This window comes from Somniosus microcephalus, chromosome 9 (assembly GCF_052327205.1).
Source record: "Somniosus microcephalus isolate GS21.2 chromosome 9, FLI_Smic_1.0, whole genome shotgun sequence".
NCBI lineage: Eukaryota > Metazoa > Chordata > Chondrichthyes > Squaliformes > Somniosidae > Somniosus > Somniosus microcephalus.
In genome coordinates this window covers 8,256,231-8,274,806 of record NC_140995.1, presented here as the reverse complement: position 1 = coordinate 8,274,806, position 18,576 = coordinate 8,256,231, and the positions used below count along the sequence as shown (strand labels likewise).

General features: G+C 45.4%; 1 protein-coding gene across 4 annotated transcripts in view; it reads left to right on the top strand.

Annotated features, from left to right (window-relative positions):
- The window catches only part of LOC147112237 (V-type proton ATPase subunit C 1-B-like), a 78,690-nt gene that overhangs the window by 36,711 nt on the left and 23,403 nt on the right, over positions 1-18,576 (top strand). For all 4 annotated transcript variants that reach the window (XM_085996319.1, XM_085996321.1, XM_085996320.1 and 1 more), the window contains 3 exons: positions 5,322-5,414; positions 7,516-7,609; positions 18,028-18,125. In XM_085996319.1, the coding sequence (XP_085852445.1) occupies positions 5,322-5,414; positions 7,516-7,609; positions 18,028-18,125 (285 nt within the window). The remainder of the gene's footprint in view (positions 1-5,321; positions 5,415-7,515; positions 7,610-18,027; positions 18,126-18,576) is intronic.

The window sequence follows — 18,576 nt, the reverse complement described above, 5'->3', positions numbered from 1 at the left end:
CTCATTAACCAAATTACTTATCATAAAATTTTTTCCTCAACAAAATGTTATAAATTATTATAAGAACCCAGGTCGAGACGTGATGATGCAGAGACATTAAAATGGCCGGAATTTTCCTTACCTAGGCGGGTCCGGGGGCGCCGGTGTCCGTGGCGGGTCGTGACCCCGCCGCTGGCTCCATCCCGCTGCAGAAAATGAACTTACCTTAGTGGAGCCTATTAAGCTCGCCCAGCACGTTACCCAGCCCAATGAGATGGAGCGGGTCCAGTGACATCACTCATGACGCGTTTTAAGCCGGGATCCTTAAAGGGACATAGTTTAACATAGTGGGTGTTGAATCTTTACTGTACAATAATATATTAAAAGCTATATATGAGTGACAAAGAAATATTTACATAATATTATTAAAGTAAAATGACGCCATCTACAAATACGATCAAGAACACAATTAAAAAAAGTGCATTAATTGGGAAGTTATTGGTGCTTTAGTCACAAATCTATAGACTTTTGTATCAGTAACTGGTACAAATAAAAGATGTGTGTGTATAGGTAATATGTAAAATTAAGCAGATTTTAAATGTAATTGTAAAGGGGTAGATTTACAATCTTATGCAAATTCAGCAGAAGAGCTGCGGAATCCCTGACAAACAGTGTAAGTGGTGCTTACAATGTTTTTCTGGGATTTCTGCAGCTCTTCCGTTGAAGTTAACAATGGACAATTGAGAGAACCTCCTCAGAAGTTCACCCTAAAGTCTCAGACTGAAAAATTAAATTAGTCATATTCAGGGACTGAAAGCAAATTGAACCAGTGGAATGAGTGATGAGAATGAAATTGTTATGGTTGATGACGTGGTTTAATGTGTAACTGGACAATCACAGTATACTGTGAGAAAAACCTGACCAGAAACAACACAAACATTTCTTTAAATGGTATGTCATTTTTTATAGTGCCGATCAATTCACTGCAATTATTGTTGAGTCGGAAGACAACAGCCGAGAATGGCCAGTGAAAAATATATTTCCCTCACCATCCAGGGTATCACTTAAGTCCCTTCAGGAATTTCTCAATTAACGTTTACCAGTAGTTTTTCAAGTAGAACAGAATCTCCATCAATCTGTTAGCTGATGTAATCCACATGTTTTTATTTTGGTTTGTTTTCCATGCTGTCAAGTAATCAGCTGGATCAATGGCCACTGAGCTCACGCCTCAGGTTGACAGACATGGTTCCCGAGCTGCGTGAATCCCGTGGCCGTGCAGGGAAATTTGAAACATAGGGGGGACAAAGGCTCTTAAGTGCTTGTAAAGTACCTCATAATGATTTCAATTGGGTCGCCCGCTGCTGCCGGTCGGGTCGGCTCCGCGATGACAGATGCGCCGGGGGGAAAGGCGCGTGGGAGCGAGATGACAGCGGGTTCCCGACCCACGGTCAAAAAATACAACTTTCCCACCCGACCCGCCACCGATCGCGCCGGCTACCACCACGGAAAATTCAGCCCATTAAGCTATGTCTGCACAGAGTGTTGGGATGCAAGTTCAATCCTACATTCAGTTCCAATCTCTGATGTGCTATTGTGTGAAGCCGTGACCCCGATATTTACGGGGAGGTGGGGAGGGAGGGAGGTGTAGCGGCCAGGAATCCTGGAAATACGGGTTTCCCAGAAGTCCTGCCGAACTTAACCATAGGACCTCATTTAAGTTTTTTGACTCTGGATTGAGAGGCTGTCTGGCAGGTGGACGGGCGGGAAGGCCTGCGGCATCAAGTGGCAGCTGGGAGTGGAGAGGAGGGAGGGAGGAAGGGAGAGATGGTGGGCAAGTGGACCTCGTGGCGGGGGCGGAGAGGTCATCGGCGGGGTGGGATGGGGTCGGAGAGGCACTGGGAAGGAACCTCTGGTTCCCGATCAGGAGGGGGAGGGAAGTCGGCAATCGGGGGGCAGGGGTGGAGATTGGGGAGTGGGGGGAGGGGGAGGGCTGGCGATCGGCGCTGGGGGAGGCCAAAGGCTTCCTTGAGCGGTCTGGGGGGGCAGCACTCCCGTTCCTCCTGGCCCACAGAGAGTGCTGAAAGAGCCACTCAGCTCGGGAGCCAACAGTTCCCGCCTTAGACCAGCTGCCTGGAATCCCACAGCTGGGGCCTCCCACTCACTTTCTGCTAAATTTACGTCACGGCAGCGATGATGTCACCAGGCCATGACTTTGGTATGTTAATTAGGCCCCCGCCTGCCTTTTGTGGGAGCCTCGGCCGCAATGGGGTCGGGTTTCCCGATCCTGATATTTTAACTCCCGCCCCCCCCGACCCGCTCACACGCTTTGGTGGGAGAGGGGGAGGGGTTAAAATCGAGGTCTCTCAGTGATACAAACATCGATGACACTGCCTGCAGATCTGTCTATTTTTATAAACGCCCCATGTCTCTTCAACATCAATGGAATCCCGCCCTGGATGGGCAAACAATCACGTGTTCAATCAACATTCGGAGAAGAGGGGAAAGCAAAAGGAATGAAATTTGTTTATTAAAGTGAAACCTAGCTACTGCTAACCATTGGCACTAAGCATTGGCCCCTCCTTAATTGTGACTTAATTTCTGACCTAAATGCTGCCAGCACACCGCCAAGGAGCCAGTCAAATATTTTAGTCTGCTCGTCATTGCTAGGGCTTGAAGAATTGTCAGTATGCGAGGTAAACAGATTTACCATTGATGGTAATCAGTTGAAGAGAAAAATCTTGGCCCCAAGCTGTAAATGGCATTTGGTGCCACTCTCCATCTTTTTTTCCCCCCTATAATTAATGAGGAATCTATTTGTAATCATTTAGTTTGATTATATTTGCTCACAAAATGTAATATTTTTAATCAAAGAACACGCTACCTGAAAGTGTTTCACAAAATGTGACTTATTTCTACATGCTGATGGCACTATACGGGAGGAATAATTAACTTTGGAAGCTGCATTATAATGTGCACTTTAGAACTCGGTTGGGCACTGAGTAGTGGAATCTTCCTTTCATGCATTATGAATGAAGGGAAAATTCCAACAAGTTGGACGTATGTGCAGTGTTTTTTGTCTGTACCAATAAAACATTTCTGATGGTTATAATTAACAGGGCAACCTTTCGATTTTTACTCGTTCGGCACATCCTCTGTTAAAGCCAACCTTTAATCAATATTCCAAAAGTCAGTTGTTTTAATTTCCTCAAATTAAAAATGCTGGGCTAGATTTCACTGTCAAAATAAAACGGTGAGGCTAATGGAGTCGCTGTTATTTATGCATAAGTGGTTCAGCAACTTCAGGCGAGGGGCAGGTGCGCGGTTAAATGCCAATATCCAGATGTTGCTGCCAGAGTTGTGCCACTCCGCCGTTAGCTTCACGAAAACGGTGTCTCGCCGTCTTCCCCCGCCGTTGAAATGAATTGAAAGGCGTGAAGCTGCTGTATTTGCGCAGTAGATCCGAACTAAACTCGCCACAGAAAGTTAAGTCTTGTCATTACAAGCGTAAGCAGCCTTTTAACAATGTGATAATTGTTCATCACTGCCAATCAACCTCTCTGGCCCTGAAAATTAACTATTACAAGCGTGGAGTCTCATTCCTTCAGATACTAATTGCTGTTGGAGATTTTTTTAAATGTCACATTTAAAATTTTTCCTTTCTGTCTCTCTCTTAATCCAATCTTTCTTTCCCTCCCCTTTATTTCTCTTTCTGCACCAGATTTGACATTGAATTCACTCACTCTAGTTTACACTTCCTTCTCAAGCCTTGCGCTGTTTATTTCTCAGTCCTTCACTCTGATTGGTTATGGAGATACACAGTTGCTTGCCCAGTTCACTCAGGTCCCAGATGCCCTGTTTCCCTCGCTGCGACTTTATCAGCTTGCACTTTCAGCAACTTGCCACGCAAAAAATGTTAAAACCTAAATGTGCACAAACAAGCCTCACTAACAGCAGAAGTCGCTCGATGCCCTGCTACAGCAAGATCTGGGCCAATATTTATGGTTAAGTTGGACAAACGTTGCATTAAATTGAATTTTACCGTTATAAAATTTAGGCAATGGTGTATCATCTGTGGGTATGTAAATATAAGAACATAAGAAATAGGAGCAGGAATTGGCCCTTCGAGCCTGCTCCGCCATTCAATAAGATCATGGCTGATCATCGACCTCAACTCCACTTTCCTGCACTATCCCCATATCCCTTGATTCTCCTCAATATTCAAAAATCTATCGATCTCTGTCTTGAATATACTCAACGACTGAGCCTCCACAGCCCTCTGGGGTAGAGAATTCCAAAGATTCACCACCCTCTGAGTGAAGAAATTCCTCCTCATCTCAGTCCTAAATGGCCAACCCCTTATTCTGAGACTGTGACCCCTGGTTCTAGACTCCCCAGCCGGGGGGGGGGGGGGGGAAACATCCTCCCTGTATCTACCCTGTCAAACCCTGAATATAGGGGAGGAAAAGAAAGATTTAGATAAAGCACACAGTGGTAGCTGGAAGCACACAAGTGGTAGTAACTGGTAAAAAGCAGTATTTCATGTCTTTGATGTTGCCACCTCCTTAAGTGCCAGCGGTTTGAACTTTGCCACTGCTTAGTGAAGAGGGCGAATGGACCAGTCTTCAAAGAGCTGACGTACTATTTACCCGCAACTAACTGCTTATGTTTTCTGGGGGGCTGCTACTATTGATACAGATGAGGAAGATGGGCCTATCCAGATGACTAAATGTGATTTAAACTCCAAAGAACCCATTTGTTAATGAGATCTGGACATCTGTTTTCAGTGGAGCTTGACTCCAGTCAGACACTGCGATGGATTTCCTGAAAATAAATACTAAGCCACACCTCCCAAAATGAACCTGTTGCACAGATGGATTTACATTATACATCACTGGCAGCTACAATGGATGCTACAGTGCTCAAAGAGAGCTGTGGAGGCTGGGTCATTGAATATATTTAAGGTGGAGATGGACAGATTTTTGAACTATAGGGGAGTCAAGGGTTATGGGGAGCGGGCAGGAAAGTGGAGTTGAGGCAAAAATCAGATCAGCCATGATGTTATTAAATGGCGGAGCAGGCTCGAGGGGCCGAATGGCCGACTCCGGCTCCTATTTCTTATGTTCTTATGTTCAAACCCACTCTAAAGGCATTTAAAAATTCAATGCAATTTCACTTAGCTGAATAAAACGCAGATCTTAAATGGCGTTGGATTTTCCATCAGCATTGGCAAACTCCCTAACAATTATCTATGTGCTCTTTTTAAAAAAATAAAATAAAAATAATTCTGAATCTGTTAACTGGAGGTTTCTTTGAACTAAAATCAAAAGTTTTCTGATGCACAGAATGATCATAGAAGATACAGAGGGAGCCCTCTTTACAGTAACCCTCTTCAAGAAAACGGTGGATGAATTCAAAATCGGAGCCAGAGAAAACAAGTAAGTTTTGAAAGTGTTTTAAATAGTTTTTATCAATCAAAATTTGACTCTCCTGCCTTTAGTATTTTAAATAGGAATAAATGACTGAATCATAAATTTGTGACTGAAAATACTAAGGGATTGATTTTCACTTCCATCAGTCACTTAGTTTATTCAGTGAGGAGTTGTTTGACTCCTCTGATGTCTCAGCGGTTAATGCACGGTATGTTCTGGGTACAGGTAATGTCCATTCAAAAAAAACGAGGAACAATTTCTTTCCCATATTCAGAAACGAGCATCTTCTAGAAGCCTAGTAAAGCAGCATTTTCGTTCACCTTGTAAGTTTTTTTGTTTTAATCATTCAGGGGGATGTGGGCGTCGCTGGCGAGGCCGGTGTTTATTGCCCATCCCTAATTGCCCTCGAGAAGGTTGGTGGCGAGCTGCCTTCTTGAATACAACCGAGTGGCTTGCTAGGCCATTTCAGAGGGCAGTTAAAGGTCAAGTCATGCAAGACCAAAAAAAAAATCAAGAAAAATAAAATCACCTCTAATAGTCCTGCCTTGTGTATGTGCTATATGGGACTGTGCCACATGTCAGGAAATAGCAGATGAAAAGATGACAGTTGTAGTTTCACTTAATGATTTGTTTGAGCAAGCGGCATTAAAAAGGAGTAGCGCGATGGGAATACTTTAATTTTCAGTCTGGTAGCAACAGTAATTACACGATACTGGGCGTGGGGAGGAGGGACACAGTCATCAAAGGAATGAATCAGGAATATCAAAATTAAATGTACAACTCTGTTACGACAAAAAACGATATCAGTCTTTCTGTGGTGTATACTGTCTTGCCACTGTATTTTGATGAGTATTGGCACATGAATAGTGCAGACTAAGGACCTTCAATATAGTATTTGCTATTGTACAATATCTACTATAAAAATTGTTAATTAACATTTTTAAGCTAAGTTTACAGTAAAAAAAAACACATTTTTAATAAGTGTATGTTTTGCTTTAAACAAGAAGATACCCATGTGCATTATTAATAGAGACTTGGCCATATAGTTCTTTCGTGGCAGTAAATAATTTTGCCCCCATTTCATTTTATTTTAGAAATCTTAATTTACAAGGTGCCTCCATGGAACCCTTGACACCTTTGTCTCAAGTCATCTGTCTGGGGTGGATATGCTGAGGTGACATTAGTCAATAGACTTGGGGTGGGGGGGTGGGGGCGGTGCGGAAATGGAAAACTCAGCCAGGACCTGTGAGACTTGGAAAGGAAATACTGATTACATAGAAATACAGAAACATAGAAGATAGGAGCAGGAGTAGGCCATTCGGCCCCTCGAGCCTGTTCCACCATTTAATGAGATCATGGCTGATCATCCAAATTCAGTACCCTGTCCCTGCCTTCTCCCCATGCCCCTTGATCCCTTTAGCCTTAAGAAATATATCTAACTCCTTCTTGAATATATTTAATGAATTGGCCTCAACTGCCTTCTGTGGTAGAGAATTGCACAGGTTCACCACTCTCTGGGTGAAGAAATTCCTCCTCATCTCTGTCCTAAATGGCTTACCCCTTATCCTTAGACTATGACCCTTGGTTCTGGACTCCCCCGCCATCGGGAACATCCTTCCTGCATCTAGTCTGTCCAGTCCTGTTAGAATTCTGTGGAACAGACTCATTAAACAGGGATTCCCTTGGCAGAGCTCACCCCAGTGTATCCGCTCTGCACAAACTGCTTAAGACGGAGGACTCCATGAAGAAGCCCTGTGAGTTCAGACTTCTCAGAAACAAAAACATTGAGGAACTTGATGCTTACGGAGTTACCTGAGATACCTTCTTTAAAAAGACAACAGGGCAGATTTTTATCTTCACTGCTCGGGTGGTCATTTGACGGAGTGGATTGCCCACCCTTTTATAGAACCTGCCTGACTTTCATTCCAGTCATTTCAATAGAATGACAATCGGCTGGGTTCTATAATAGGTGGACAACCTGCTGTGCCCGATTACTGCCCAGGTGGTGGAGGTGAAAATCTACCCTCCGTTCCTTGGCGATTAAGTTCTTAAGTGAATTCAAATACAAATAGCAGCAAGAGTTTTAAAAAGAAATGTTCTGTGCTAGATTTATGGTACGTGAATTTAACTACAGTGAAGAGGAATTGTACGCCGAGAAGGAGGAAATGACACGACTAAGTGCAGACAAGAAACAACAGTATGTGAGTACAGGAAACTCTTATTTATCCGGCACCGACGGGACCGGCGTGGTGCCGGTTTATCAAAAAGTCCGGACTACAGAGAGGTATAGTTAAAAGGTACGAGAGCTCCGTACACAGCAACAAATCCAGGCTTCCCTGTTGCTTAGCAACAGGTGCAGGAACTCCGGCCACAAGATCCAAGCATCCCTGTTGCTTAGCAACAGGTGCAGGAACTCCGGCCACAAGATCCAAGCATCCCTGTTGCTTAGCAACAGGTGCAGGAACTCCGGCCACAAGATCCAAGCGTCCCTGTTGCTTAGCAACAGGTGCAGGAACCCGGCCACAGATCCAGGAACGGCCACTAATATGAAGTAAAACTTACCTGAACCTACTCCTGAATTTTGCCGGATTTCCGGTTATTTTCGTACCTTGAAAATAGACGGGCAACTAATTTCACTTTATTTATAATGTGCTTTAGGAAAGTATTATTGTCACCAGTTATGGAAAATAATTGATGCAATGATATGTGACAATTCATGAAACACGAGGTGCTAATTAAAAAAAAAAAAATTTCACCAAATTATATACAAAAGCAACCAGACCCCCATAATCCTGTGTATAAACTGCATCGACTATACCCCACCGAGGCAGATTAGCAGAGAATACACAGAGGTGGTGTCAAGCTCAAATGGCTCTGAACTGGAATGTGGATCAATTTGGTTTCTGGAAGTGCTTTTAATTCCTAAAAGTATACTTTTGCCAATGTGGTCGAGCCACAAGTGCCAGCCCATCACTCGCCACACTAACTAAGAACTAGTGGAACGCCAGTGCAGTTATAAATGATATTTTATCTATCCGTACATATTAATTAATATTGCTTATAAGGAACAGGCAGCGCCAAGCCCAAGGTGGGCCAAATGTAAGTGAGGATAAATCAGAACGGGTTCAGTTCATGGATTTGTAATTCAGCATGCTGCCCAAACCGAATACAAACTGACATTTATAAATAAAGTTCACTCGGAAATCTGAATGTAAGGGGATGGGATCGGAAACCCGAAGTGAATTTGCTGTTCCTCTGACATGCTCCTGAGGGTTGATCTCGGGTGGAGCGGATTTTCTGCCTGCCTCGTGTATGCATCCCGAAACTCCATCCCAAATCATGGTGCCAGATTCATTAGCTTGCTTTGGCGTGAGGGTGAGTAGCAGAAAAAATAGTGGGAGGGTGGCTGAAAGCCCAAAAAGGACCAGGGGAGGACAGGCACATTCTCTTGGGTTTTCTCCCCCTCAATGGCAACATATTCCAGCTCTGCCCCTTTAATACTGCCAGACTCTGCCCCTGCAATGGTCCATTCTTCTTCTCCCAAGATTTTGACCCAGCGACAATGAAGGATCGGCGATATACTTCTAAGTCAGGACGGTGTGTGACTTGGAGGGGAACTTGGAGGTGGTGGTGTTCCCATGCGCCTGCTGCCCTTGTCCTTCTAGGTGGAAAAGGTCGTGGGTTTGGAAGGTGCTGCCGAAGGAGCCTTGGCGAGTTGCTGCAGTGCATCTTGTAGATGGTACACACTGCAGCCACGGTACGCCGGTGGTGGATGGGGTGCTAATCAAGCGGGCTGCTTGGTCCTGGATGGCTCTCAGACTTAAGAGCCTATTCCCCAATGCTTTCTGATCCTGAGAGTCCCCTTTCACCACTACCAAGCCCTAAGACATCAGTCACAAAGCTCCCACACACCAACCTCCCATCCGTGCTCCAACTTCCTAGAACGTCCCAATGCCCCTATACCCTAGAAATATCCTCCCCACTGCTCCCATACCCGGAGACCCTTTCGTCCCAATGTTTGCAGACCTTGAGATCCCTTATGCACCCAAATTCTGGAACCCTTACCGATGCTGAATCCTGTAGGATGCTTCCAGACTCTAAGGCCGAAATTTTACCGGCGCTGAGAGGACGGGATCGGAGGCGGGTCAGCTGTGAAATTTGAAATGATTGACAGTGGGTCGGGACTCTGCTGTCAACCCGCCTCCACGCGAGTCTCCCAGGTGTCGGGTCTGTCGGCGCTGAACAGACCCGACACCAAGCGGCGGGGGTGGCAATTTAAATCATTAGCTGGATTGTTAAGACTAATTAAATAGTATTTTAAGCTTGCTTCAGATTTTTAGAGTTCGCCAACAGCTTCCCCACTGCTTGGGGATCACGTCAGGTAAGGAGGTCGGGTGTTGTGTCAGCACGGGATGATTTACTAACTTGACAGCTGCAAACGGTCTATAAAAGCTCCCATTTCATAGCTGTTCACTTTCCAAGGTCAGAAGCTGTTGCTTACTGCAATTGGAAAACAGATTAAGCTTTATGCAGCTTGCAAGTATTTGGAGCAAACTCTTTATCCAGTGTCACCTCATTGGAACAACCTCTCTCACCATTGACAGATCGCGTCTGTCATCTCATGTTCACCTGCCATCTATTCCATCAGCATCGGTGCCCTTGAAACTATCTCACTTTGGTCCTCAGAATCCCACCATAATCAGCCCCAACACCAGTAGCATCAGGCACACCAGCAGCACCAACATCAACACCAACCTTCTCTGCAATCAACTGATGCTGTACAGGACACAGGGCATCAGCACCCGACAACATTGCTGCCCAGGACACCAGCGATGGCCTCACCATGTCCAAATTTACTTCACTTGACGCTGCCACATGATGCGCCAGGCTGGCACCACCACACGCCATAAAGCATTCCTACAATGCCCAAGTCATTCCTTTCACACTCATCACCATTGCGGGGGGTACCGTTATGTCTCACCATTCACTGCAACTCACTAAGCCACTTCCAAAGGTGCACACAAATCTGTCCAAGAATGCAAAGTGTTGAAAATAAAGATTTCAATGTTTGCCAACACATTAACAGAAACTTCACATGAACGTTGGCTAAAACACCCAAGTGCCTACCCTTGTGTGTTGTTAGTTGGTATGATTGGACTAGGATGAGGGTGAGTGTGAGGGGTGGCTAGTGAGATGAGGATGTGATAATGTAGACAGAGAGGGATGGGTGGAGGTGCAAGGTAAGTTGGTGTGAGTAAGGATGTGCAGGAGTAGGGTAGGGAAGGCAGAGTGATGGGGATGTGATGAGTGGCACAGCAGGATGAGGTTGAGTGAGGCATTGCAGTAACGTTTTGTGATCTACTGAGATCATTGAAAGGTTTACGCCACTGCAGCCAGGGACTCCAGACAACATCCCTGCTTGTGCCCTCCTGTGCAATGTGCAACCAGGCTGTGTTGATCTCCTGTGGAGGTCTCTTTTGCCCATTAGAAGGGAAGAGGACCTCCCTGCGTGCTGTGACTCCCTCCAGGGTGTCATGGGAGAGCCTGGGTGCAGCCGTGCACCTTTGTGCAGTGCTTGTCAGTGTTTGCAGCACCTCAATGCTGTAGAACACTGACAGCACAACTGTCAAAGTAAATTTGGACATGGCCCCTTTAAGGAAACCGGCTGATGACGTGTCATCAAATGACGTCATCAGACCCGCTTCCTTTTAATTGTCCGGGAACCTCGCTGGGAGGGTTTAACAAGCCTAATCAACATAAAATCACTTCAGAGTGGGCTGGAGCAGGCAGCGGGCTGGGACTGTGCTGCCGCCCCGGACCCGCCTCGGTAGGTGAAATCGTGACCTAACCCCACCCCACCCCCCCATTTCTACCTAATTGTATCACTCAACCCAAACCCCAAGAACCTCAGGAACCCTCCACCTAGTGTCGCTAAGCCACACAAACCTTCCTCTCAGTTCTGCCAAATCCACAAACCCTGCCCCCCCACCCACATTCCCAAAGCCCAAGGAACCCTGTACTCCTCAATTACAAGACCCCTCCAGTCCTGAAAAATATCAGCATAGTGCTTAGAGGCTCCAGCACTACCACCCCACTCCTATCAAACTGCACCACCCCGCCCTTCCCCAAACCCCAGGAATCTCCCACTCTGTGTTGCTGGATCTCATGACCTTCTCCCCCAGTACTCGTGAATGGCAGTACTCCCCACTTCTGCAATGCTGCTACACATCTGGCACCTACCTGCAGCCAATGCATTATAATAATATAAAAGACCACCGATACACAGTTTTCACAGGAAAAATATATAGAATCACAGAATTTGATGCCCAAAACACGGGTAAAAATCCAAGAATATACATAATAAAATAAAATTTCACTTAATCAGTAACCATAAATTAGTGGCCCTGATAATATCATGGGACCTAGCACCCTATTATCAAACCACATATTTTTTGACTTATCATTAGGAATACCACGGGAAATCTACTCCTGTATTCAGTCCGTGATGCTTTAGACATCACATTTAGTTATCGGTGCAAAAACAATCTTTAAAAATAGAGGAAGACACTCAGTTGTTTCACTGTCTTTTCTGACTTGGGGAAGAACTTGGATTTACAACCACTTGCCAAAGGCCTCCTAATTAACTTTGGGATATGCCTAAGGGGAATTAGCCAGTAATTGACATCAGGAGGGTCCTTATTTACAGTAATTAGGCCTTGTGGCTTTAGCAACGGAATAGTATCCTGTGAATTACATGGTATAATGCTAATTTCCTTATAACATAGCGCCTTCTCTGATTTACCGTGTGCAGCACCACAAGAGAGCCACTGGTCAGTAACAAATTCTAAACAACTTTTGTGCTGTGTAGTCCGCTGCAGCTATCGGAGAGAGGAAGCTTTCAACATATTGCTGTGGGCTAGATGTAAATTAGGGTGCCAGAGGTGAAAGTACAGTGAACGAACCCATTGTAACACCAAGTTTCCTTGAAAAGTGGTTTAACAGTGGCTGATAAACATTACATCCGAATAACTAGACCATAGTTCTATAGTTTGTAATTCTCCATTTATAATTTACCTTGGACACAAGGTCCCTTTTGTCTTTGTTCAGCCATGCAGCATTGGATTATTGCCACTAAGTTGATAGGACGAGGCACGAATAATCACAGCATCCTTTCATGCATTTTGTTCAGTATGCACCTTGTTTCACCATTTTGTTCCACACCCACATAATATCCACTCACGTTCATGCCACGTTCCTACAATGAAGGGATCAGATAGTTCAGCTAATTGTAATTGTTCCGGTGCTGTAGCTCTTTGGCTAGGCCAGGGGTGGCATGCTCTGAAGTCAGACAAGTTGTAACTTTGACCCACCTAATGTTACTGACTAAGAATACTGTGAGCATCGATTACTCATGGAAATCCATGTCCATCAGGGTGATAGAGTATTGACTTCCATTAGACAGTGAAGGTATAACTTGGAAGGAATGAAATAAACACCTTAATCACTTGTTTCCCTTTTTTTAGAAGTTACAAATACAGTCATAGAGTCATAACGGCACATTCTGACCCATCGAGTCCGTGCCGGCTCTCTGTATACAATCCAGTCAGTCCCATTCCCCTGCTCTATCCCCCGTAGCCCTGCAAGTTTATTTCCCTCAAGTGCCTATCCAGTCACCCCTTGAAAACATTGAGGCCTAGAAATTCAGTCGCGTTTGCACCCACTTATTGGCTATAAAGTGGTTTGCGCCAGAAGTTTTTTAGCGCCCGAAATTGAGTTGGTCCCTAACATCGGCGTTAGCCGGTAGCGCTGCGCCGGCACCGATTACGTCATCGGTGTGCGCAGCGCCCCGGTTCCAATGGTAATCCGTCCTGATGGCCAAATTCAGTTGCGGCCACCTCGCCCGTCGCGGCCGCAAACAGCGTTTGCAAAACGGTGCCTTGCAGCTCCGAGAGGCCGGCGCATAAAGGTGGAGGGGCGGCCGGCCGCTTTCCCGGCGGCCGCCTGGCCGCACCTCCCTGGACTCCTGCACCACCCCCCCCGCATTGGTGTGTGACTCCCGCGAGCCCGGCACTTCTCCGTGGTGCCGGGCTCATTTGACGGGGGAATCCAGCGGCGATCTCACGGCTGCAGGCAGCTCCTCCTTAAGAGAAGGAGGAGGCCTGCAGTACCCCAGCCTGCCGCACCGCATCGGTTGCCGCAGCGGCAGCTGGGCGCCGGAAACTGACATTCTTCGCCCCAAACGAGGCGGCCAAACCCTCCAATAGCGCCCGCCTCCGTCTTGGGGCGGCGCTACTGAATTTCAGGTGGGCGCTAGGGGAATCCGGCCCAGCGCTAAATTTCGGGCACTAAAGACCTGGCGCGGCGATACCGAATTTTTAGCCCTGAGTGTCTCCGCTTCCACCACTTCCGTCGGCAGCGAGTTCCAGGTCATCACCACTCATTGCGTAAAAAAGTTTTTCCTCACATCCTCCCTGTATCTCTTGCCCAAAACCTTACATCTGTGTCCCCTGGTCCTTGTGCCATCAACTAGTGGGAACAGCCTTTCCCCGTCTAGTCTATCCAAACCCGTCATAATCTTGTACACCTCTATCAAATCACCCCTCAACCTCCTTTGCTCTAATGAAAGCAAATCCAGCTTCTCCAACCTGTCCTTGTAGCTAAGATCCCCCATCCCCGGAACCATTCTGGTAAATCTCCTCTGCATCCTCTCAAGGACCTTCACATCCTTCCTAAAGTGTGGTGACCAGAACTGGACGCAATACTCCAGTTGTGGCCTAACCAGCGCTTTATAAAGGTTCAGCATAACTTCTCTACTTTTGTACTCAATACCTCTATTTACGAAGCCCAAGATCCCACATGCTTTGCTAACCACTTTCTCAATATGTCCTGCCACCTTCAGGGACCTATGCAGATTAACTCCCAGGTCCCTCTGTCCCTGCACACTCTTTAAAACTGTGCCATTAAGTGTATATTGCCTCTCCCTGTTCCTTCTGCCAAAATGCATCACCTCACACTTCTCTCTATATTAAATTCCATCTGCCACTTGTCTGCCCATTCTGCTAGCCTTTCTATGTCCTGTTGCAGTCGATTGGTATCATCCTCACTGTTTGCCACACCCCCAAGTTTGGTGTCATCAGCAAATTTAGAAATTCTACTCTGTATTCCAATATCCAGGTCATTTATATATACAGTATCAAAAAAAGCAGTGGCCGCAGCACTGACCCTTGAGGAACACCACTGTCTACCATCCTCCAGTCTGAAAAACAGCCATTTACCACAACTCGCTGTTTTCTGTCCTTAAGCCAATTCGTTATCTAAGCTGTCAATGACCCACCTATTCCATGAGCCTCAATTTTGTTAACCAGCCTTCTATGTGGTACTTGTCAAATGCCTTCCAAAAATCCATGTAGACAACATCCATTGCATTCCCTTCATCAATCCTCTCTGTTACTTCATCAAAAAATTCAATTAGATTAGTCAAACACGATTTTCCTTTTGCAAACCCGTGTTGGCTCACCTTAATTAGCTTAAATCTCTCCAAATGCCCGTTAATTTTTTCCTTGATTATTGTTTCTAAAACTTTACCCACCACTGATGTTAAACTGACCAGCCTATAGTTACTAGGATTGTCCTTACACCCTTTCTTGAACAATGGTGTCACATTTGCCACTTTCCAATCCTCAGGCACCTCCCCCGCATCTAGGGAAGATTGGAAAATGATGGCAAGCCCTTCCGCTATCTCCTCCCCCAATTCCCTTAACAACCTGGGATGCAAGCCATCTGGACCAGGCGACTTGTCCACTCTAAGCATGCCCAGCCTTTCTAGTACATCCTGTCTATCAATTTTCACCCCTTCCATTGTTTCTACCTTTTCCACTTCTACCGATATTTTGTCAGCATCCACCTCCTTAGTAAATACCAATACAAATATTCAAGGTTTTGAAATATTTAGTTTCAAATTCAAAGAGAATACAAAATTTAGTGGATTGAACAATAAACCATTGAGTGACTTCAGCTATATAACTCCAAGATTAGTGAGTTATATAAGCTTATGTCAGTTGGCGCTTCATTTTCTATAAACATCAGAGGGTTAAATTTTCGACTCCCTGGATGGTAATGGGTGGAATTTCGGGGTGGCATCTAGTTACGCCAAGTTGCTGCCCCTTTTCTACTAGGTTTCCAGATTCCGCTGGAAATGGCGGTGAGCAATTCTTGCATCCACCTCCTTCCATACAGACATCATAGAAAGAGACGCGACTGGGCAGGATAACGTTATCTGTCAGAATTCCCGCCAATTCCACCTGCAACATATACCTGCATGAAGCAGGCGTACTTGCTTGCCAGGTCAGTGGAGGCAGTGATATTTACAATTGATTGCCATTAGGAAAGCAGCAACTTTAAATTTCTATTGCTTTAAAAAAAATTCTCGATCATCAGTTGGCACAGCGACACGACTTACGCTGCAACTATATGCCGCAGTAAACCCCCCGCCCCCCCTCTGTCCAGTGAGACGAGCACACTAGTTATGCTGAAAATAGCATGGGCACCTGGCCAAAAAATGCTAATATTCCTGGCCCCAGGAATCTGGGACAGGGTCGAGGTCACATCCATCAGTTCTTCCCCGCCCCAGATCCACTCCTAAAAACCCTCCTGAGGAATTTCAGCTCTCATCATCTATCTTGCTCATGCCATAATTATTAGGCAAGCAGTATAAATTACAAAAAAAATGACACTTTCCAATGGATTTACGGTTACAATTAGTGTCAACAATGGACAAGGCAGGTTCACCGAGAGTGAGAAATGTGCTACATACTAGGGGTGAAATTGGCCACCTCCAGTAGCACAACACAGGCTGATACTGAATTGGCAACCTGTTTTACACCACACCCAATTGTCCTTTCCATTGACTTCAACGGAAAAGAAAATGGGGCCCGGTATCAAATGGGCAGTCGGTTCACTGTGAGCCTGTTTCACACTATTGGCGGTGGCCAATTTCACCCCCATTGAATCTTGTTAGAGGGCAGAAGGGCTAAAGGCTTTTGCCATCAGCTGCTGCTTGGTGAAACTTTGACAGTTGAAAAGTGGCAGTGGTTAAAGATAAACTTGCAAATAAGCCACCAATTTAGAGTCCACAGGGCTGATCTTTGTCCGCTGGTGTAAGTCAGTTCTAAATGGTTGTGAACTGGTGCTGGTGGTACTCACAGTTTGTGGGTCAGTTAATTTGCATAATTACTCAGATCCACGAGCAGACTTAGGTGTGTATAGGGAGCACAATAGTGGCGACAGTAGAAAATTGGGTGTAAGTAAAATTTTAAGGGATGAGGAGAATAAAAAGAAGCACAATAGTGTGATCAAATTTCTGAAAGCCTTAAAAACCATCTCCATTCATTAGCGACTTTTTTCAAAGCTGAAGGTGCAGGAGATTTAAGTGACGAACAAAAGTGAAGTGAAAGTAAACCAAAGGTACGGCCTTGAATCAGCAGGCAAGTGACTGAGCAGTCCAGCATCTCAACCCGTGTGATGGGCGCTGCATGAGGTGGTTACAAGGTGGCTTACCCTCTGTGTCACTCTAAGGGCAGCATGCCAGGGAGGAGATAGAGGCAGGCTTAAGGCTGCAGTTGACTGGTACGGTCACTGACCTTGCTTTTCCTATGCTGCATGTTAGCAGCAGGTGCCCTTACAGCAGAGAGCATCATTTTGCATCTTGCTCTCTGCTGGCCTGGACCCTTTGAAGACTGTTCCCCACAGCTGTTGCTGTGTAGATGCGACAATAACAGCAAATATGGTTGGTGGCATCTTTTGCAGGTGCAAACCAATCAGTCTTTGTTGGCTGCAGATCACGCTGATGTTTTTTCATGCAGCATTGTGAAAAGCGGGACATGTTGTTGGAATAGATATTTGTGAAGGCCTGATTGACCAGTGTAATGGTTAATCAGGTTTTCACACATATCTATTTCAACCAGCCTTGAGAACTGGAGCCCCTCCAAGTAAGAATTGTCTGGCAGTGAGGTATGATCACCTCTGCAGATATGGGTATGTGAGCACCAACAGGTAGCCATAGTGCACCTCTTATGTAGCCTGACCTGTTTGTTATCCCTCTATTAGTCCTCATCTTCTTCCAAATGTATCAAATGGAGCGATTCATATTGGTAAACCCATTGGTGCCAGTAATAGTGCAATTGTCACAAATGCTTATAAGAAGCTAAGTTCCAGCAGAATAAAATGGTGCAGAAATAATCTTAAAAGTGTTGAATGAATCTTTTTAGTCGGCCTTTTCAACTTGCTTCCTCTCTGAGGTGGGGGGCTTCCACTGCTTGGCCCACTCTCCCCGACCCACCTTGAATACACGCCACACACAAAAAGGGCAGACACCTGACATTATGAATCTCCACCCTTTTTCTGATCCATTGTGCCCGATGAATTGGTCCACGTGAAGCATTAAGGACATGAATATCAGCCCCTACATGTGTGGTATGATTCAAAATATGAGTGAATAAAATTCCTTGGACCAAGTAGCACGTAGATATCAAAAAAAAGAATTGTGACAAATATACTTTAGTTTCAATAAGACATGCCTACCTGAATTTATTACTTAATTTTATATTATTTGCATTTCCAGGGTCCTTTGCTGCGCTGGCTGAAAGTTAATTTTAGCGAAGCATATATTGCCTGGATTCACATAAAGGCTTTAAGGGTTTTTGTTGAATCCGTCCTTAGGTACGTAATATTTGTTTTATCTCGACAAATCACTGAGAGCACTTCCATTTAGACATTATCGCCAAAGCCTAGAGATTGCTTGTACAATTCACATGTTATTGAACAATCATGTATTCAATGTCAGTTTCAGAGCCCGCAGAGAGTATTGGCTTCAAAAGGTACATAACTGTTGTGAGGTGAAAGCTGAGTCTGAATGCTACAGCACTGAAGACATGCATGAGAGTCATTGTCCTTCATTTTTCCAGCGTAATAGCTTATAAATAGCACAGTTCATCATATTGCAGTGCTAACGCATAACATGTACGACAGATTGCTCGCCCCCATACTAAACTGGCATTGCTACAGAGGCTGCAGTCCATGGAATCCTTAATAAACAGTGAGCTGCTGCTAATTTTATGGGATTGCTGGCCTTGACACAGGAAGGCAGCCAGAGCAGAAAAGGGCTGCCCTG